General features: G+C 37.3%; 1 protein-coding gene across 7 annotated transcripts in view; it reads right to left on the bottom strand.

The window, feature by feature from the left end:
- Positions 1-14,951, bottom strand: part of LOC140771693 (eIF-2-alpha kinase GCN2) — a 56,440-nt gene that overhangs the window by 11,233 nt on the left and 30,256 nt on the right. For 5 of the 7 annotated variants that reach the window (XR_012106209.1, XR_012106211.1, XR_012106210.1 and 2 more), the window contains 9 exons: positions 13,454-13,733; positions 13,250-13,343; positions 11,382-11,462; positions 11,220-11,276; positions 9,233-9,364; positions 9,072-9,155; positions 8,126-8,234; positions 7,905-8,041; positions 6,103-6,207 (listed from right to left, as the gene is read on the bottom strand). Coding sequence is in view for 3 of the 7 variants with exons in the window: in XM_073113301.1 (XP_072969402.1) it covers positions 6,103-6,207; positions 7,905-8,041; positions 8,126-8,234; positions 9,072-9,155; positions 9,233-9,364; positions 11,220-11,276; positions 11,382-11,462; positions 13,250-13,343; positions 13,454-13,733 (1,079 nt within the window). In the remaining 4 variants the exon portion in view is untranslated. Of the gene's footprint in view, positions 1-6,102; positions 6,212-7,904; positions 8,042-8,109; positions 8,235-9,071; positions 9,156-9,232; positions 9,365-11,219; positions 11,277-11,381; positions 11,463-13,249; positions 13,344-13,453; positions 13,734-14,951 lie in introns of those variants that run through there. The other 2 variants (XM_073113302.1, XM_073113303.1) reach the window with 2 other exon arrangements.

Consider the following 14,951-nt stretch of genomic DNA (forward strand, 5'->3'; position numbering starts at 1 on the left):
CGAGATTCATCTCTGAGCTCGAGCCGTCTACGAGGCCTTCATGCACACTCGTTGAGGACTCTTCTCGTCAAAGGACATCGTCAAGCTCGAATACCCAATCTCCAAGCTTGAGGTTCATCTCCGAGCTTAAGGACTCCTCTTGTTGAGGTTTGTACTCGCCTAAAGATCTTTGTTGACTCCACAGCTCGAGGGCCAGTGTGAGATATCCGTCATGGAGCGCTCTGATCATCTCCTCTCTTGAGCGCGACCTACTCCAGAAGATCTCCATCGAGACCTCCATCATTGACTTGGAAGGAGCTCCTCATGCGCGAGATCTCCATTGACAAGCTCTTCAATCATCTCCTCCCTTAAGTGCAACCTCCTTTGGAAGATCTCCATCGAGACCTTTGCTGTCGACTTTGATGGAGCTCTCCGATCAATCGTCCCTTTCCTCTTTGATCCAAGCAAGGTGTCCTTTTCCTCTCTTTTGATTTTTTTTTTCTCTCAATCAATTGATTGGATTGGCTAGTTGGACTATCCTTTCTACTGTTTGATGGTTGGATTGGATTTGATTCTGCTCATTCACTTTGCCGGTTGGATTTGCTCTCCATCCAAAGTCTAATTAAGAATAAATTGTTACCCTTGAATTAATTGTACCAAGTCTGATCAAGATTTAATTACTATTGTTGAATTTATTACTATTGTTGCTTTCAATGACATTTTTATACAGCCCGTGATTACCTTCTTTCTTTCACTAATTACTGATTGACCATATTGGTCTACCAATTTGATGGACGGGGTGGGTCTCTCCTATCATCTCGACATTTATCTTCACATGCCCCTTTAATGCTCCAAAGAATATGCTACTTAGAAGGCTTGTGATCATCATGTTCAAGCATATTTGATCGCCTCCATTGACAAAGCTCTATTTGGATTTTATTTGATTTACCATTGCAGCTAATCTTGGCGCCATCTTCGGTCACGTTTTGTTGAGTCTTAGTGGTGTTCGGGAGTATCACCTTATATGTACTCAAACAGCTTTGCAAGGTGAACAATATATCTAACACTTGTATAATCAAATGCATGATATTTGGTGTGAGTTGCAAAACTTAGAGCCTTCTAACATTCCTCTAACTTATGAGAATTTTAGAGAGCGTCGCCAGTTTTACCAATTTTTGTGTGCTCTTCACCAAGAGTTTGGCAGGGACTTTGGTCCATCGTGGCACCCTGCCGAGATTAGAGTTAGCTCTTGTTGAGATAGTTGCTGAGGAGACGCATCTTTGTACAATTCATTCTCGATATGCTCCACTAGTGGCATTCCCTTCAACTGGGATGGACTAGGTTCTTAGCGTCGTAGCTGCTAAATACTCTCGTTCTCGTCCAGTGTTCTCATTGTCACAAGCTAGGCATCTGATTGAGACATATTGAGAACTATATCCCAAGAAATGCAAGAACCACAAACTAAAGAGTTGTCCATGCCCAAATACATCTATGGCTACTAATGTTTCTTCTTAGATATCCTCCAATGTTTCTTTTATGCATATTGCTCCACTAGATCATATTTAGCAGATTAAACTCCTTAGTCTCTTTTGCAGAACCTAGTCTCCACTATGTCTGCTTCTTTGATAAATCACTCAACCATGTCTGCTCCTTCTGGTAGTGCTCATGACACTCGGCATATGACTCCAATTCCTTACTGCTTGCTCACCTATGTCATAATTAGCATCACTTCAAACTATAAATAGATCTCTTCTTTCCATTTGTTAAGATGGATCAACTACCACTACATCGTCTTACTCTACCTCATATCTTGCATGTTCCTTTGTCCCTTGTTCCTATTGGATAGAAGCTCTTTTAATCTCTGTTAACTTTATTAACTTCATGTCTTCTCCTCTCCTATAAGATCACACTCCTTATGGGGTTCTTTCCTCTGTTAAACCAAATACAATCATCTTCATGTTTTTGGAAGTACTTGCTTTGTTCTACTACTTGCTCATGAGTCTGACAAGCTGTCAACTCGATATGTGTGATGTGTTCTTGTGTTCTTAGGTATTTTGAACACAGACTATCAATGTTATGATCCTTCAACTCATCGAATGCAGATTGCACGTTATGTTTCTTTTCTTGAGGATATTCCTTATTACGCTCATGAGTCTCATGATCTCACATTCCTTGAGCCTTTATCTTTGACATCTTCTCCTCAGCCTCATTTTGGGACTGTGCCCATTTCATATTCTCCTAATAAGCCTCTTGTTGAATATCCTAGTAATCCTCTCCCTTTGTGTCCTATCACTCAAGTGTACTCTCGATAGGTTATTCTTGTACCTCATTTATCTGCATCTCTTGTTTCATCTTCTACGTCACATTCTACACCCTCTCCTCCTGTTAGTACTATGGGTCCTTGTTGAATTCAGCATGAGCATCGTCTTGAGAGATATTGATTTATTGATGTTACATGTTATTCTTTTCAGTTTCACACCTTCTTGATAGCTCTTCATGCTAATCGTGAGCCTAGTTCTTATTAGGAGGCTGTTGTCTATCCTGAGTGGCAGCATGCTACAAATGAGGAGTTTTAATCTTTTGCACACCCTCAGACATGGAATGCTGATCCTCTACCAAGTGTCATTGAACTTATTAGTTGTAAATGGGTTTTGCAAAATCATGAGGCAACCTAATGAATCTATTGACAAATACAAAGCTCGTCTTGTTACTAGAGGTTTCACTCAAGAGTATGTCATTAATTATGAAAAGACATTTGCCCCTGTAGCTCAAATGGATACTATTCATACCCTTCTTTGGGTAGCTGCCATTCATTGCTGGCCTTTGTATGTAAAGAATGATTTTCTTCATGGTAATTTGATACAAACAGTTTATATGCAGCCTCCACCTGGATTGTCTGTCCCTCTGTCCCATGTTTGCCAATTTTATTGTGCCATTTATGGCCTCAAACAACCACCTCATGCTTGGTTTGAGCAGTTTCATCGAGCTATGATAGAGGTTAGTTTTGTTGAAAAATGATCATGTCCACCCTATGCCACACAGATTTCTCCACAGGGGCAGGTTATTCTACTATATGTAGATGATATGATTATTACAGGTGATGATTTAGTTGCTGTTAAGTCTTTGTAGAAACACCAATCTCAACACTTTCAGATGAAAGACTTATGTCATCTGCGCTATTTTCTTAATTTTGAAATTGCTCACAGTGAGAGGCATACTTGTATCTCAACAAGTTTATTTTCTTGGTCTTAAAATTGCTCACATTGAGAGAGACATGCTTGTATCTTAACAAAAGTATTTTTCTAATTTGATTAGTCGGGCAACTATATCTAATGATTGGACAACCGATACATCTCTTAAGTTTCATGTGAAGCTTTGTCTTATAGATAGAGTGCCATTGGCAGATCCGACTAGATACAAGCAGTTTGTTAGTCAGCTTATGTACTTATGTATCACTAAACTAGACATTGCTCATTCTGTGAGCATAGTTAGTTTGTGGCAGCTCCTCGATCTATTCATTATGTAGCTACTCCAAATTCTCAGATAAATCAAACCCCAAAATCCTCGCTAGGAGAGGGACCATAGCCCCCTTCTTCCCTCTTTCCATCTCCATCTCTTTTTTTTGCCGTTGAGGTCATGACGTGGGATCAAACCATCGGAGCATTGCCGAAGCAATTGTAGACCACCACACGACTCGTCGATAACCCCTCTCCCATCCCTCATAATTAATTTAAGTTTAATAGGTTAGAATAAAAATACCTATTTTCGAGGCGAAGAAGCGTTGTCGGTGAATCGTGTAGGTGGCTTCGGGTCGCTACCGCTCGTGTGCGGGAGTGTCATGCTGTTGTCCTCGTGTCATAGGCGTGCTTCCTTAGAGCCCTCATGGCTCAGATCGCCGCCGACTTTGAGTTAGGAGCATTGGTCGTCGTCGACGACCTCTCCACCTTGTGTGGTTGCTGTGGCCGCCATCGTGGTGAGGAGAATAGGATGTGGCCGATGACCACCGACGATGGCGGTCGCCGATGGACTCTCTCCTTATCTCTCTCTCTTCCTCGCATCGATCTTCTCGAGGAAGAAGGGTGGGGTGGGGCTTAGGTTAAACCGAGCCAACCCCTCCCCTTTCATTTTTTTAGTTGCGGGTCCGAGTTGGATTTCGAATCCAAGACCCGATCTGCACCATATTAGCAAATGATGGGCTGCTATCTTGCAGCCCAGTCCATTGCCAAATTTTTTTGTTGGGCCTTGGCCCAGCCTGTTTAATCAAAATCTTGTGGGCCTTAGCCAGCTGCAGCCCAGCCCAACCCAATGGGCTTAAACCAACTCATTTTAGCTATTTAATTAGCTTTAAATTTTAGAAATCATGATGTTAGTTAAATTAGAATATGTTATTTATTTATTATTAAATGTGGTGATTTTTCTTAACCCATGGACTAGAGATTTCAATCGTTTTAGCTAAGATACAAGTGAATAGGTTCACTTACGTATTTATTTTATTTATTCGTCTTGTATTTTGTGCTTTTTATCAGATCACGTATAATTCAGTGTGCAAATACATTATTATATTTTTTATGCATTATTATGTTTTGTGTGCAAAATATAAGACTCACTGCATTGCTATACTTAGTATATATATAATCATTTATATGATCGATAATATTAGTGGAAAAACATAATTGATATGTAATAGGACTTTGAGAACATACACAGGCTAGATATTTTTTGTACATTTTTCTATGGTAATTCAAGACTACCTTAAAGTCTAGGAAGACAGTCCTATACCTAATCAGCATATGATCCGTTTAAGTGACTCTGGCGCGCTTAGAGAACAGTCACAGGCTAGATTAAAAATCTCCATAAGATGACTCTAATATTTTTCTATAGTTAGTGGAAAAGACAGAGTGAGTTTATCATATAATGACACCTCCTAGTGACCCTAACTGGATTAACTATAAAAGAAAAACTTGAGTGCATATCGAGGTGACTTGTTATTAATATAGATCCTCAGGAACAGTCCCAAGTTGAGACATATGACTTTATTATTAATATTAAAAGGAATTCAGCATATGGACACAAGCCATGTTATGAGATATGAATTGCTCTATTATTATTTGTATTGTTATTACTATTGTTATCATAAGTAAGCTTAGTAAGATTCTTATTTTATATTATTGGACTTGTATTTTTTTTAAAGTTATGTTATGGATTCGGATTTATTTGGTCTTTGAGTGGATTCCACTCACTGAGCTATATTTGTTAGCTCATGGATTCCCTCTTTTAATATTTCAAGTGCTGATCCACATGGCGACTAAGCGAGATGCACCGAAACCCCACCTCTACTTAAAATTTTACTATTTCGTCCATCGATTGTATTAGACATTTTATTCTAAACCATCGGTTATTTAGTTTGATTGGTAACACATTATCAATGACATTGATGTTTCTTTATTATTGGATTATATTTATTGGAGTTAGTTGTTCATTATTTAAATTCTTGTTTATTTTGGGACTTAGAAAAATAGTAGTTAAGGTTTCGTGTATCTCAAGTGCATTGCCATGATTCTAATTTTGGGTTGTGACATTGATCACTATTGTTTCCTATTTGGAGATGATTCTAAAATGGCGATGAAGTGAGACAAGAAAATCATGTACTGTATACTAAACCTGAATCTGCCTGGAGTTTTTTTTTTAGTATGTCTTTCTAAAAATATCTCAAAAGTAAGGATAAATGGCCAGGACCTTGGCTTCAGTTTATGGAAGTTATAATATCTTTCTAGATTAGGTCAATACTCCTAAATAGAAGCACTTTGCATCAAGAATTCCATCCTACTCATCACATAACTAGTAATTGGACTAAGGAGCCAATCTACAGTAGGGATGACTGATCTGTGTGGAATTTTAGTCAGCTAGTTTATACTTCATAGATCTTATTTGAACGAGTATAGGCATGTTTGATATCAAAGATGACAAATGCACATTTATATTACTTGTACTTCGTTATTATAATCTACTTGGAGCAAAGTTAAATTTTCGATATGACCAGAAACAAGATAAATAACTTTTGTAAAACATCCACGAGTAAGATCTTAAAAGTAGAAAGAATTAAGTCTATCAGGTATAACTTACAGACTGCTGATCCCACATTTGCTGCATCAGGTAATCATAACGCCCACCAATAGCCAGCAAGGTTGCCTCAGAACTTGGTCCAGGAATAGTCTCTTTCAAGTATATCTGTCTTAACATAGGTGAGGATCATGCTTTAAAAAGATGGAAAGAAAGACACCAAATGACTTGAGATTCTAAAATGATAGTGTTGCAGCTTTATTATCATTTCCATATCCAGCTAAAAAATGTTTTCAGTTAGAACATTGGCATGAACTTCCAAAATAATATTACTGACTTTTCCAACTTACAAGATTCAACAAATAAAGAATACATCGTGCATCGGAATCAACGTAGGAAACAAGGATACTTTCGTACTCTCGCCATATCCGTATCAGATATGATACTAGTCGGATACTTCCAGATACATATCATTTGACATGTTCCTATTACAAGAAATCATGTTCCTATGGTCAATTTCTTTTGATTTATAATTTGAATTTACTTATTCATTTGACATCTTAGTTAGTAAGATACTATGTAATATAGTAGTCCTTTGTTACAAATGGTGTGTATGTAATCACTAACAATACTTCCTTCTGTAGATGGAACAAAGATATACCATATGACATAACTTTGACATCAATTTGATGTAGAATAGATGAAGGTTAGAAGATATCAACAAAAGGAAACTATAGCTACAGAGAACCAAAAACTTGGTGGATTTTATTGGATCATAGTGTAGATGTAGGAATTGGTTATAAAGAATTTAAGAGGCTTAAAGATTTGCACGAAATGGAACAGTTACCGGCTGAAACATATTCAGAACTAAGACCGAAATTTGCAAGATTGTTGATTTTGACATTTCTTTTGGACCACTATCAGTTTGGCCCAATTTTTTCATTTTTTCTCTACGGGTTAAAACAAAACCAATTGAAACCAAAACCGAAACTTCGAAACCATCACTTTTGATGCTCTAGTTTGATTCTGGAAGCAAGAATCACCAAAAGAGAACAGAGCACCAGTAAGGCAATGATAAAAATTTTCTACAAAGGCCTGATTCAGGTGCATCTTGCGAAGATGGGTTCAAAGGGGGCAATCACAAGGGTTATGTTCAGCAGGATCTGGTGCAATCAATCCAAATTTGGCTGGTTATCAGATTCCACTGGTAAATACATGAAGAAAATGGCAGATAAAAAGATATAGAAAACAAGTACAGAAAGAACAAAAGAGGGGAAAATAAAATATTAGGATTTGGGACTCACTCTGAAGCCTTGTACCAGTAGTTGCATCATATGAAGGAAGAAAAAAAGAGGGGCCCTCTTTTTTCATTTCTTGTAAGTGAAAATCCATACAATTATTATGAGACCATCTTGTTTAAATACTGGACAGACAAGAACTCCTTAAGAAACTCATTCATAATTAGAATTTGTAAAACACTTTAACACATAGCTATTATAAAAAATTAGTGTCCTTATGCACGAGGCTACCACCTACATGAGGGAATGAAGAGGTAGGAGATTACATAGTCCTAGTGTTTTACCCTCCTCTTTTCTGAGAAATCTATTTTCAAGATTGAACCTGTGAGGCTATGACTTCTTGGATGCAAAGACAAATCTTAATGCCTTATCATCACAAATAGCTATCATAAAAAACTATGAACTAGTTGACAGCCTAATCAGGCCAAAGACTTACAAGTTACAAATTATATAAAAAATGACAAAGAAATAACAAAATAAAATTAACCTCTGTAAAATACCTCCTCCATTTGTGAAATGTTTATACCAACAGTCTAAGACATAAAGCAGAAGAATGAAAATCTTCACCTGAAAAAATAGATCCCTGTGGTAAACTTCTGTGGGAGGCATGAGTACATCAATAGAGATATGCTGCTCAAAAGACCACACTCTTAAATAGCTGACAAGGGCTGACAAATCTTCAAGAGCCTTGCAAGTAGCTTTATCTGCAATATCACCATGACAATAATTTTCTCTTCTTGCTTTGTGGTAAATATAAGTATAGAACACATACACTGCTAAATGAGTACCAGAAGAAAGGGCCCCTCTTAACCTAGCAAGGGCCTGATCAGCAGATCCACAAAATCTTAAGTCTGCTGTTTGTAATCTATCAACAACTGCTTCAGAAAGATGAAGATCCTAAATGACAATAAAGTAAGCACATGTGTCAGTTGATGCAAAGATATTCTAGAACATCTATTTCTTGAAATCCATTCTACAGTCATCTGTGCTCTTAGTAATGCAATAATTATCAAATATTCTAGAACATTTTTTTCTTGAAATCCATTCTATAGTCATCCGGATCTACAACTTAACTCTTTGTTCACCCGCCCCGACCCGCCCAAGGTCTACTTCCTCCTCGGGCTAGGCTTGGGGCTAGGGCATTCTCGCGTGGGACGCGACGACGCCTTCATCTCCAGCAGCGAACGACGGTGGCGAGTGACGACAATGAGGTCAAAAAGTGAAGCACCGTTAGTCTCCATTTTTTCTCTCTCCCTCTATTGCAGCATGGCCGGTGGTTGACACGGGCCATGCCATGGCATGGCCATCCATGGTTTGATTTAATACTAGCGGCCGATATGACCGATACATATCATTTTTTCTAGCAGTCAAACTTGATATCAAAATTTTAAACCCTGGTTTTACCACTATCCAATGTGTATTTGATTTGTTTCCCCTTTTCACCCCTATATGTACAGTGTCGAGGCATTTGCAATAATACCAACTTTAAGTGTAAGCATAATATGATTAGCAGGAGTGTAGGACACAAGAAATAAGATTACAAAAGATAGAAAAACAGAACATGTTTAAGTACAATATTTTTAGTTCATTCATTTTGAAAAAGAAGAAAATAATTAATCCTTGGCTATAGGGTAGTATTATTATTATTTGCACCAATATTTTGTGCAAACCTCCTAGACCACATTCTAACGAAGCAAGTTGATATTATCTGAAGAAAACATTATCATGGGTTACCTGTAAAAGTTGTCGCCGAATAAATTTCCAATTGGACTTCCGACTAGTGGATTGAGGAGAGGATGGCCCAATTAAGGATAAAAGCTGCATTAAACAAAAGAATTGTCAGCATGCTTCTTTCTTTATTGGTGTGTGGTAAGTGGTAAGTGGTAGTGATGTACCTCCGCTACGTTTTGCCGCAGTTCACTCGTGATTCCTATCCAAGACCAAATTGATTCCAAGACCCGGCCATGATTCAATCGGATGTCTATAGAATGTGAATGGAAAAAGCATCTCCCAATATCCATCGCCACCTAAAAGTTAGCATGTAGGTTACCAAACTTGTCATTAGTTTGTAAAAGAATAGAATATATAGTTTCCTAGATGATGCTTTCTAACTCTCAATCTCCATCCTTCATGTAGAATATGTGTGTAATAAGATCAAGATTCAAGTATGATTAAGGGAATCAATAATCTAAGACAATGAATGCATCTGTACAAAACACAGCCTGAAACAGAAAATGCTTCTTACAGATTATAAACTGATCAGAAAACTGCATTTTCATGTAAACCCCTTGAAAAATGAAAATTATTATATGCATATAGATAGACGCAACCTATTCACAAGGGCACATACATTATAACTTCAAATGCTCAGACATGGCCATGGCAACTAATATGCCATATCCATGCTTCACTGTACTCTAGTTTTTGGTACATTATAGTAGAGAGAGAAAATTCATATACTTGCAATAGGATATCCTGGGTGCTTATATCTTCTCAAACCTAAAATCACCCAGATGATTTCAGTTTTTAAATATAAGGATAAACAGTACAAGTTGCCATGTAATATCAAAAGCCACTGGAAGAATTAAAATACAACTCGTTAAGGTAAGGATGCTTGGTCCCACAACATGAAAGTGGCAAGTAGCACTAACTAATAGTTAAAATTTGAAAAGTAATCTACACAATCTCAAACTAAGAGTCACATAAGACTACTTATTGAGAGAAACATGTTTTCTTCTTTTTCAAAGATTTATCAGCTCGAGAAATCATCTAAAAAATAGAATATAAAGCCAGGATTGACAATTGCAAGAGATGAAAGAAATACCAAAATATGAGATTGACTAAGTACTAAAGTTCTATATAATAGGTGCTCAGAAACATCAATACATCCTAAGAGGATCTCTCCTCTTCCTCGATGAATGCAAAGCTAAGGTCCAAACCTCGGCATAGCAAAGTTTGAAGTTTAGTTGATACAGTTAGATCAGTCAGGGGAACAAAAGTCAGCGAGATGACAACTATGAACATAAAAAGACTGAAGACATAACTATTTCATAGAAACAAGTAGACGAAAACATGTAGGCGGATAAGAGGAGATTGCTCGAGGCTGAACAATGATTGAAAGATAAGATCTGAGTTTGAAATCCCTTAACGCCTGAACCACTAGGGCTAATTGACCCATAGAAAAAGTGAACTTTTTCATTAATTAGCTATCATAAAAGCTGACTCAGGGTAATCTGGATGCCAGAATACAGTGCACACTCCACAAAATTATGAAAAAAGCTGATGAGAAACAAGTAGACAAAAACATGTAGGCGGACAAGAGGAGATTGCTCGAAGCTGAACAATGATTGAAAGATAAGATCTGAGTTTGCAATCCCCTAAATCCTGAAACCACTAGGGCTAATCGACCCATAGAAAAAGTGAACTTTTTCATTAATTAGCTATCATAAAAGCTGACTCAGAGTAATCTAGATGCCAGAATACAGTCCACACTCCACAAAACTATGAAAAAAGTTGATGAGAACTGATTTGATGTCAATAAGACTTGATAGCCCTCCACAAGCCCACAGGATATGCTGATGTTTTAACACATTACCCTATAATGCAATTTCAGTAGGCATCGAGGTTTCTGACTTTCTATATATTCTTACATTTGTATATATAAAAGGTGAAGATCCAAGTCTTCTATCAAAACGAAAGCTTCACAGAGATCAGATTTCATGCTATGTGAAAGTAAGAAAACTCTTCAGGAAGAGGTCTTCCATCTGATCTGATCAGGGTGGAAAAATGAATGTCTGCTAATGAGTTCTTCAAGATATTTCCACCAAAGTCAAAATAACCATGCTGTGAAGATGTTGCTTTATAGTGAAGTAAAAGAAAAACCTTTATTACTTCGGCCTCAGTTATTGGTGAAGCACCTCCAATGATGTCAAAATCACCCTATGAGAGACAGAAGTTTACCAGTAATTATAACTATTGGCAAAACATAGCTCATGGTAAAAGGGAAAGAAATATTGGAGCATCTAGCATCAATAAAGCAAGGACCTGGAGGAAACGACTAGGAGTTGTACGGCCAATTGCTCTCCTGTAAACCCATGATATTTCATAATGCTTGAAAAATGATTTCTGCAGGAAACAGGAAATAAGAGAATTATGGAAGAAAAATCATTGATTATTCCATTAAAAAAGGGTAATGAAGAAGAAACAGGATTATAGGAAGAGTTTGCACTTTCATGATCAATATAACTTGTAGGTCCTGATAGTCTCCAATTTTATATGTGAAGATGTACATACAAACATGCAACAATATATGCAAAATACAAAGAAAGCGTGATCATTTTAAGATTACCTTTTATTGCCCTCAAACAAATATGTACAGTCAAATAGCTTAAAGCTCAATAGATTGACAGTTGTTGAAGAGGATGCAATGATAAATAAAGTTACAACTCAAGCTTCAATAACTGGCTATAAAATTATGAGAAGCTACAACTAAGCAAATTAGATAATCAATCATTAATAGAGTTTAGTTAGCCAGCTATCGAAGTCTCAGATTACTTTCTTATGATCATGTATTCAATCTAAAACATCCTGAGGGAGCAATTGAGGATATAGCAGGCCAGATCCTGTTGTTTGGTGGCTAGCAGAATGCTTCATCCCAAGATGCATGTTGATGTATGGAAGATTGCACTATGGCTTCTGCACATTGCGAACGGACACCATGACAAAAGCTACTTTTTGTCCTGTCCTTATTAGTTTGAATAAATAAGTGATAGAAAATAGCATGGATGGCCGTGCCATGGCACAACCTGTGCCGACCATAGGCCGGCACAATACGGTACGGCAAGTGCCACAAGAGAGGGAGAGAAAGAGGAGGGAGACTAACGACGCTTCACTTTTCGACCTCATCGTCGTTGCTCACCGCTGTCATTCGCTGTCAAAGATGAAGGCATCGTCGCGTCCCACACGAGTATACCCTAGCCCTAGCCCCAGCTCAAGGAGGAAGAAGACCTCGGGCGGGTGAATAAAGAGTTAAGTTGTAGATCCATATCTACCCACCCAAGGTCTTCTTCCTCCTTGGGAGGGGGTTGGGGCTAGGGCACCCTCACGTGGGACGTGACGAAGCTTTCATCGACAGAGCTCTCTAGCATGACGAACAATGATGGCGGTCAGGTCAACGGCGACAGAAGCTCGATGGTGAGCGGATCGCCACTACAAAGGGTGCCGTGCGGCACCCTCCCCTTTCCACGTGCCGGTACGCTGGCGACATGGTAAGTGCAGACCGACATAGGGTGTGCCGGTCAACACGGCCATTGTTGAAAAATAGACAATAAATCTAAAATATATAACTATTCAATGAATCTTATTCCAATGCATGATTTTTCTTCCTACAAAGGGGATTAAGAAGGGAAGTTGTATGGGGAGACTTACCCTTATTTCCGAAAAAACTGAATTTCAAGTGATGCCCTCTAATAATAATAGTAATGCAATATTAACGACAATATAATATAAAAGATGTATTAACAATGCATATTTAATGAAAATTTACTATAAAACAATGTAGTTAGTGAAATTATTTACTACTTGATTATTATAAACCCCGCATAATTTGTAGGCCACCCATACAATTATTTATTAGGATTAGATCATATATAACATTACCATACATATGCATCACCAGTTACATGCATGATGCAACCCCAGATACATGCATCAGCAGATGAAACAACCAAACACCTCAAAATAGAGGTGAATAGAGTAAAATGATCAATATGACTCATCCAAAATAGTTGGAACTACCTACTCTGTCCGTCAGCCATTGTTGTTGTGGAATCAACTCAACCATAAGAACATTAACATGTCACATGTCTACTGCATACTTTCAAGAGTATATAGCAAGTTCATAAATTGAGTACCTGGTTTGTAGTTATCCAAATAACAAATGGTGTGCGTAACTCATGACGAAGCTCAAGCATATTTCCTCCTTGGGTTAAAAGCTTGACCGACTTCCTTCTCAGTGAAACGTTATGAATTAGAAATTCCATAATAAAATCAAGCAAAGAACAAAATCATCTTACAGTCATCATAAAAGGCGATACAAGGAGAAGAAAAACTCAAACCTATTAAATGGATAACTGCCATCCAAGATGCTCAAGGGTGACAAGTCCAGTCTCTTTGCGCAATGCTGTTTAAAGACATCCTTGCTAACCTCAACAACAGTGTCTTGAAATTCAGTATCTAATTCAGTTGACCGTATTAAACACTCAGTTCTCATCAATTTTGCACTGTCATCATGCTGGTGGTGAGATTTCAAAATCAATCTCTCCTCATTAAAAATGGTAGAGACAACCCGATCATAAACATATGTGTCCTCTGGCGTCTGAATTGTTCTGAGTACATCTGCACAAGAAGCATAATTGTAGATAATGACAAGAAATTACCAAATCAGTTGCATTATAATTGTAACAAGTTGGTATATGAAGAAGAGACATCTAAAATGTCAAAACACATGCCCAAGCAAGTTGAATGCATTGTACAGAACAAAATATGAATTATGTTCAGGCTTCTGGGGCCATGACAATGTTATGTTTTGAGAACTTGATGATGCAGGACCAGCTAAGGGTTAGCTTATAATCCTCGGCTATGTACTAAAAGGCTATTGCAATATGCAAACAGCAAAGATGCCAGCCAATGTAGTATGCCGATGCATGAGTGTAAAACGTGTCCAAACAAAGTTAATGATAATCTAGATGATGTAATATTACACAAAAGTAGACAGATAAAATAATCAACATAAAATCAGAGAAGATCTTTCTGCATTATTTAAGAAACAAGATCACATTGCAACTTAATAATGACAGTGTCAAACAAATTAACACTGTAAGAAGATAAACTAACTATGAAGAAAATGAATAATCAAAATCAAATCTCTGAGAGCAATGAGCAAATTATTCAATGTCCGCATGGGGTAACGCAACTGTAACATGCATATGCAGCTTTATTGCAGTTGCATAGACTGACTTTTAGAAGTAGAAATGGTATGTAAAGAGAGAATAGAGGAAGACAAGAGTAATGTTTAAATATAAAGGGCTACTGTCCAGTCTACAAGAGGACAGAACTGACAGATTGACAATTATAATATTTTAAGAAAATGAATTTGATTTCTTCTTTAATATAGAGAGTTTCAACAGGTAGGGGTTGCTCTTAAAATCAGAGTGATGCTCAAATTGGTTCAGTATTGAGTCATGCAAAATATGTGGAAACAGTAAAATGATTAATGACGGGAAACTCAATAAAAAAATTACAACCATTGAGGAGCTATAAAATTTGCAACTAGTATATGTACCACAATAAGACTAGGTTATTTAGCTATATGTACCACAATGATAAATCGAATTAATTTTTTTTAGGTATATCTTTAACTAAGAAAAGATATTAGAATCATTATCTTAATAGAACTCTTATTATATTTCTTTTTAGCTATATAAAAGGGAGACCTAGAAGAAAATCCTAGAGAGAGAGAGGAGTTGTGCAACAAAAAAGGAAAATAAAAAAGAGAGGAAAATAGAGGGTTGGGGTGGTACTGTAGCAATCGAGAGGAAAATAAAAGATCGTAGT

The sequence above is a fragment of the Typha angustifolia genome, chromosome 12 (assembly GCF_048772165.1).
Source record: "Typha angustifolia cultivar Huaian chromosome 12, ASM4877216v1, whole genome shotgun sequence".
Lineage (NCBI taxonomy): Eukaryota > Viridiplantae > Streptophyta > Magnoliopsida > Poales > Typhaceae > Typha > Typha angustifolia.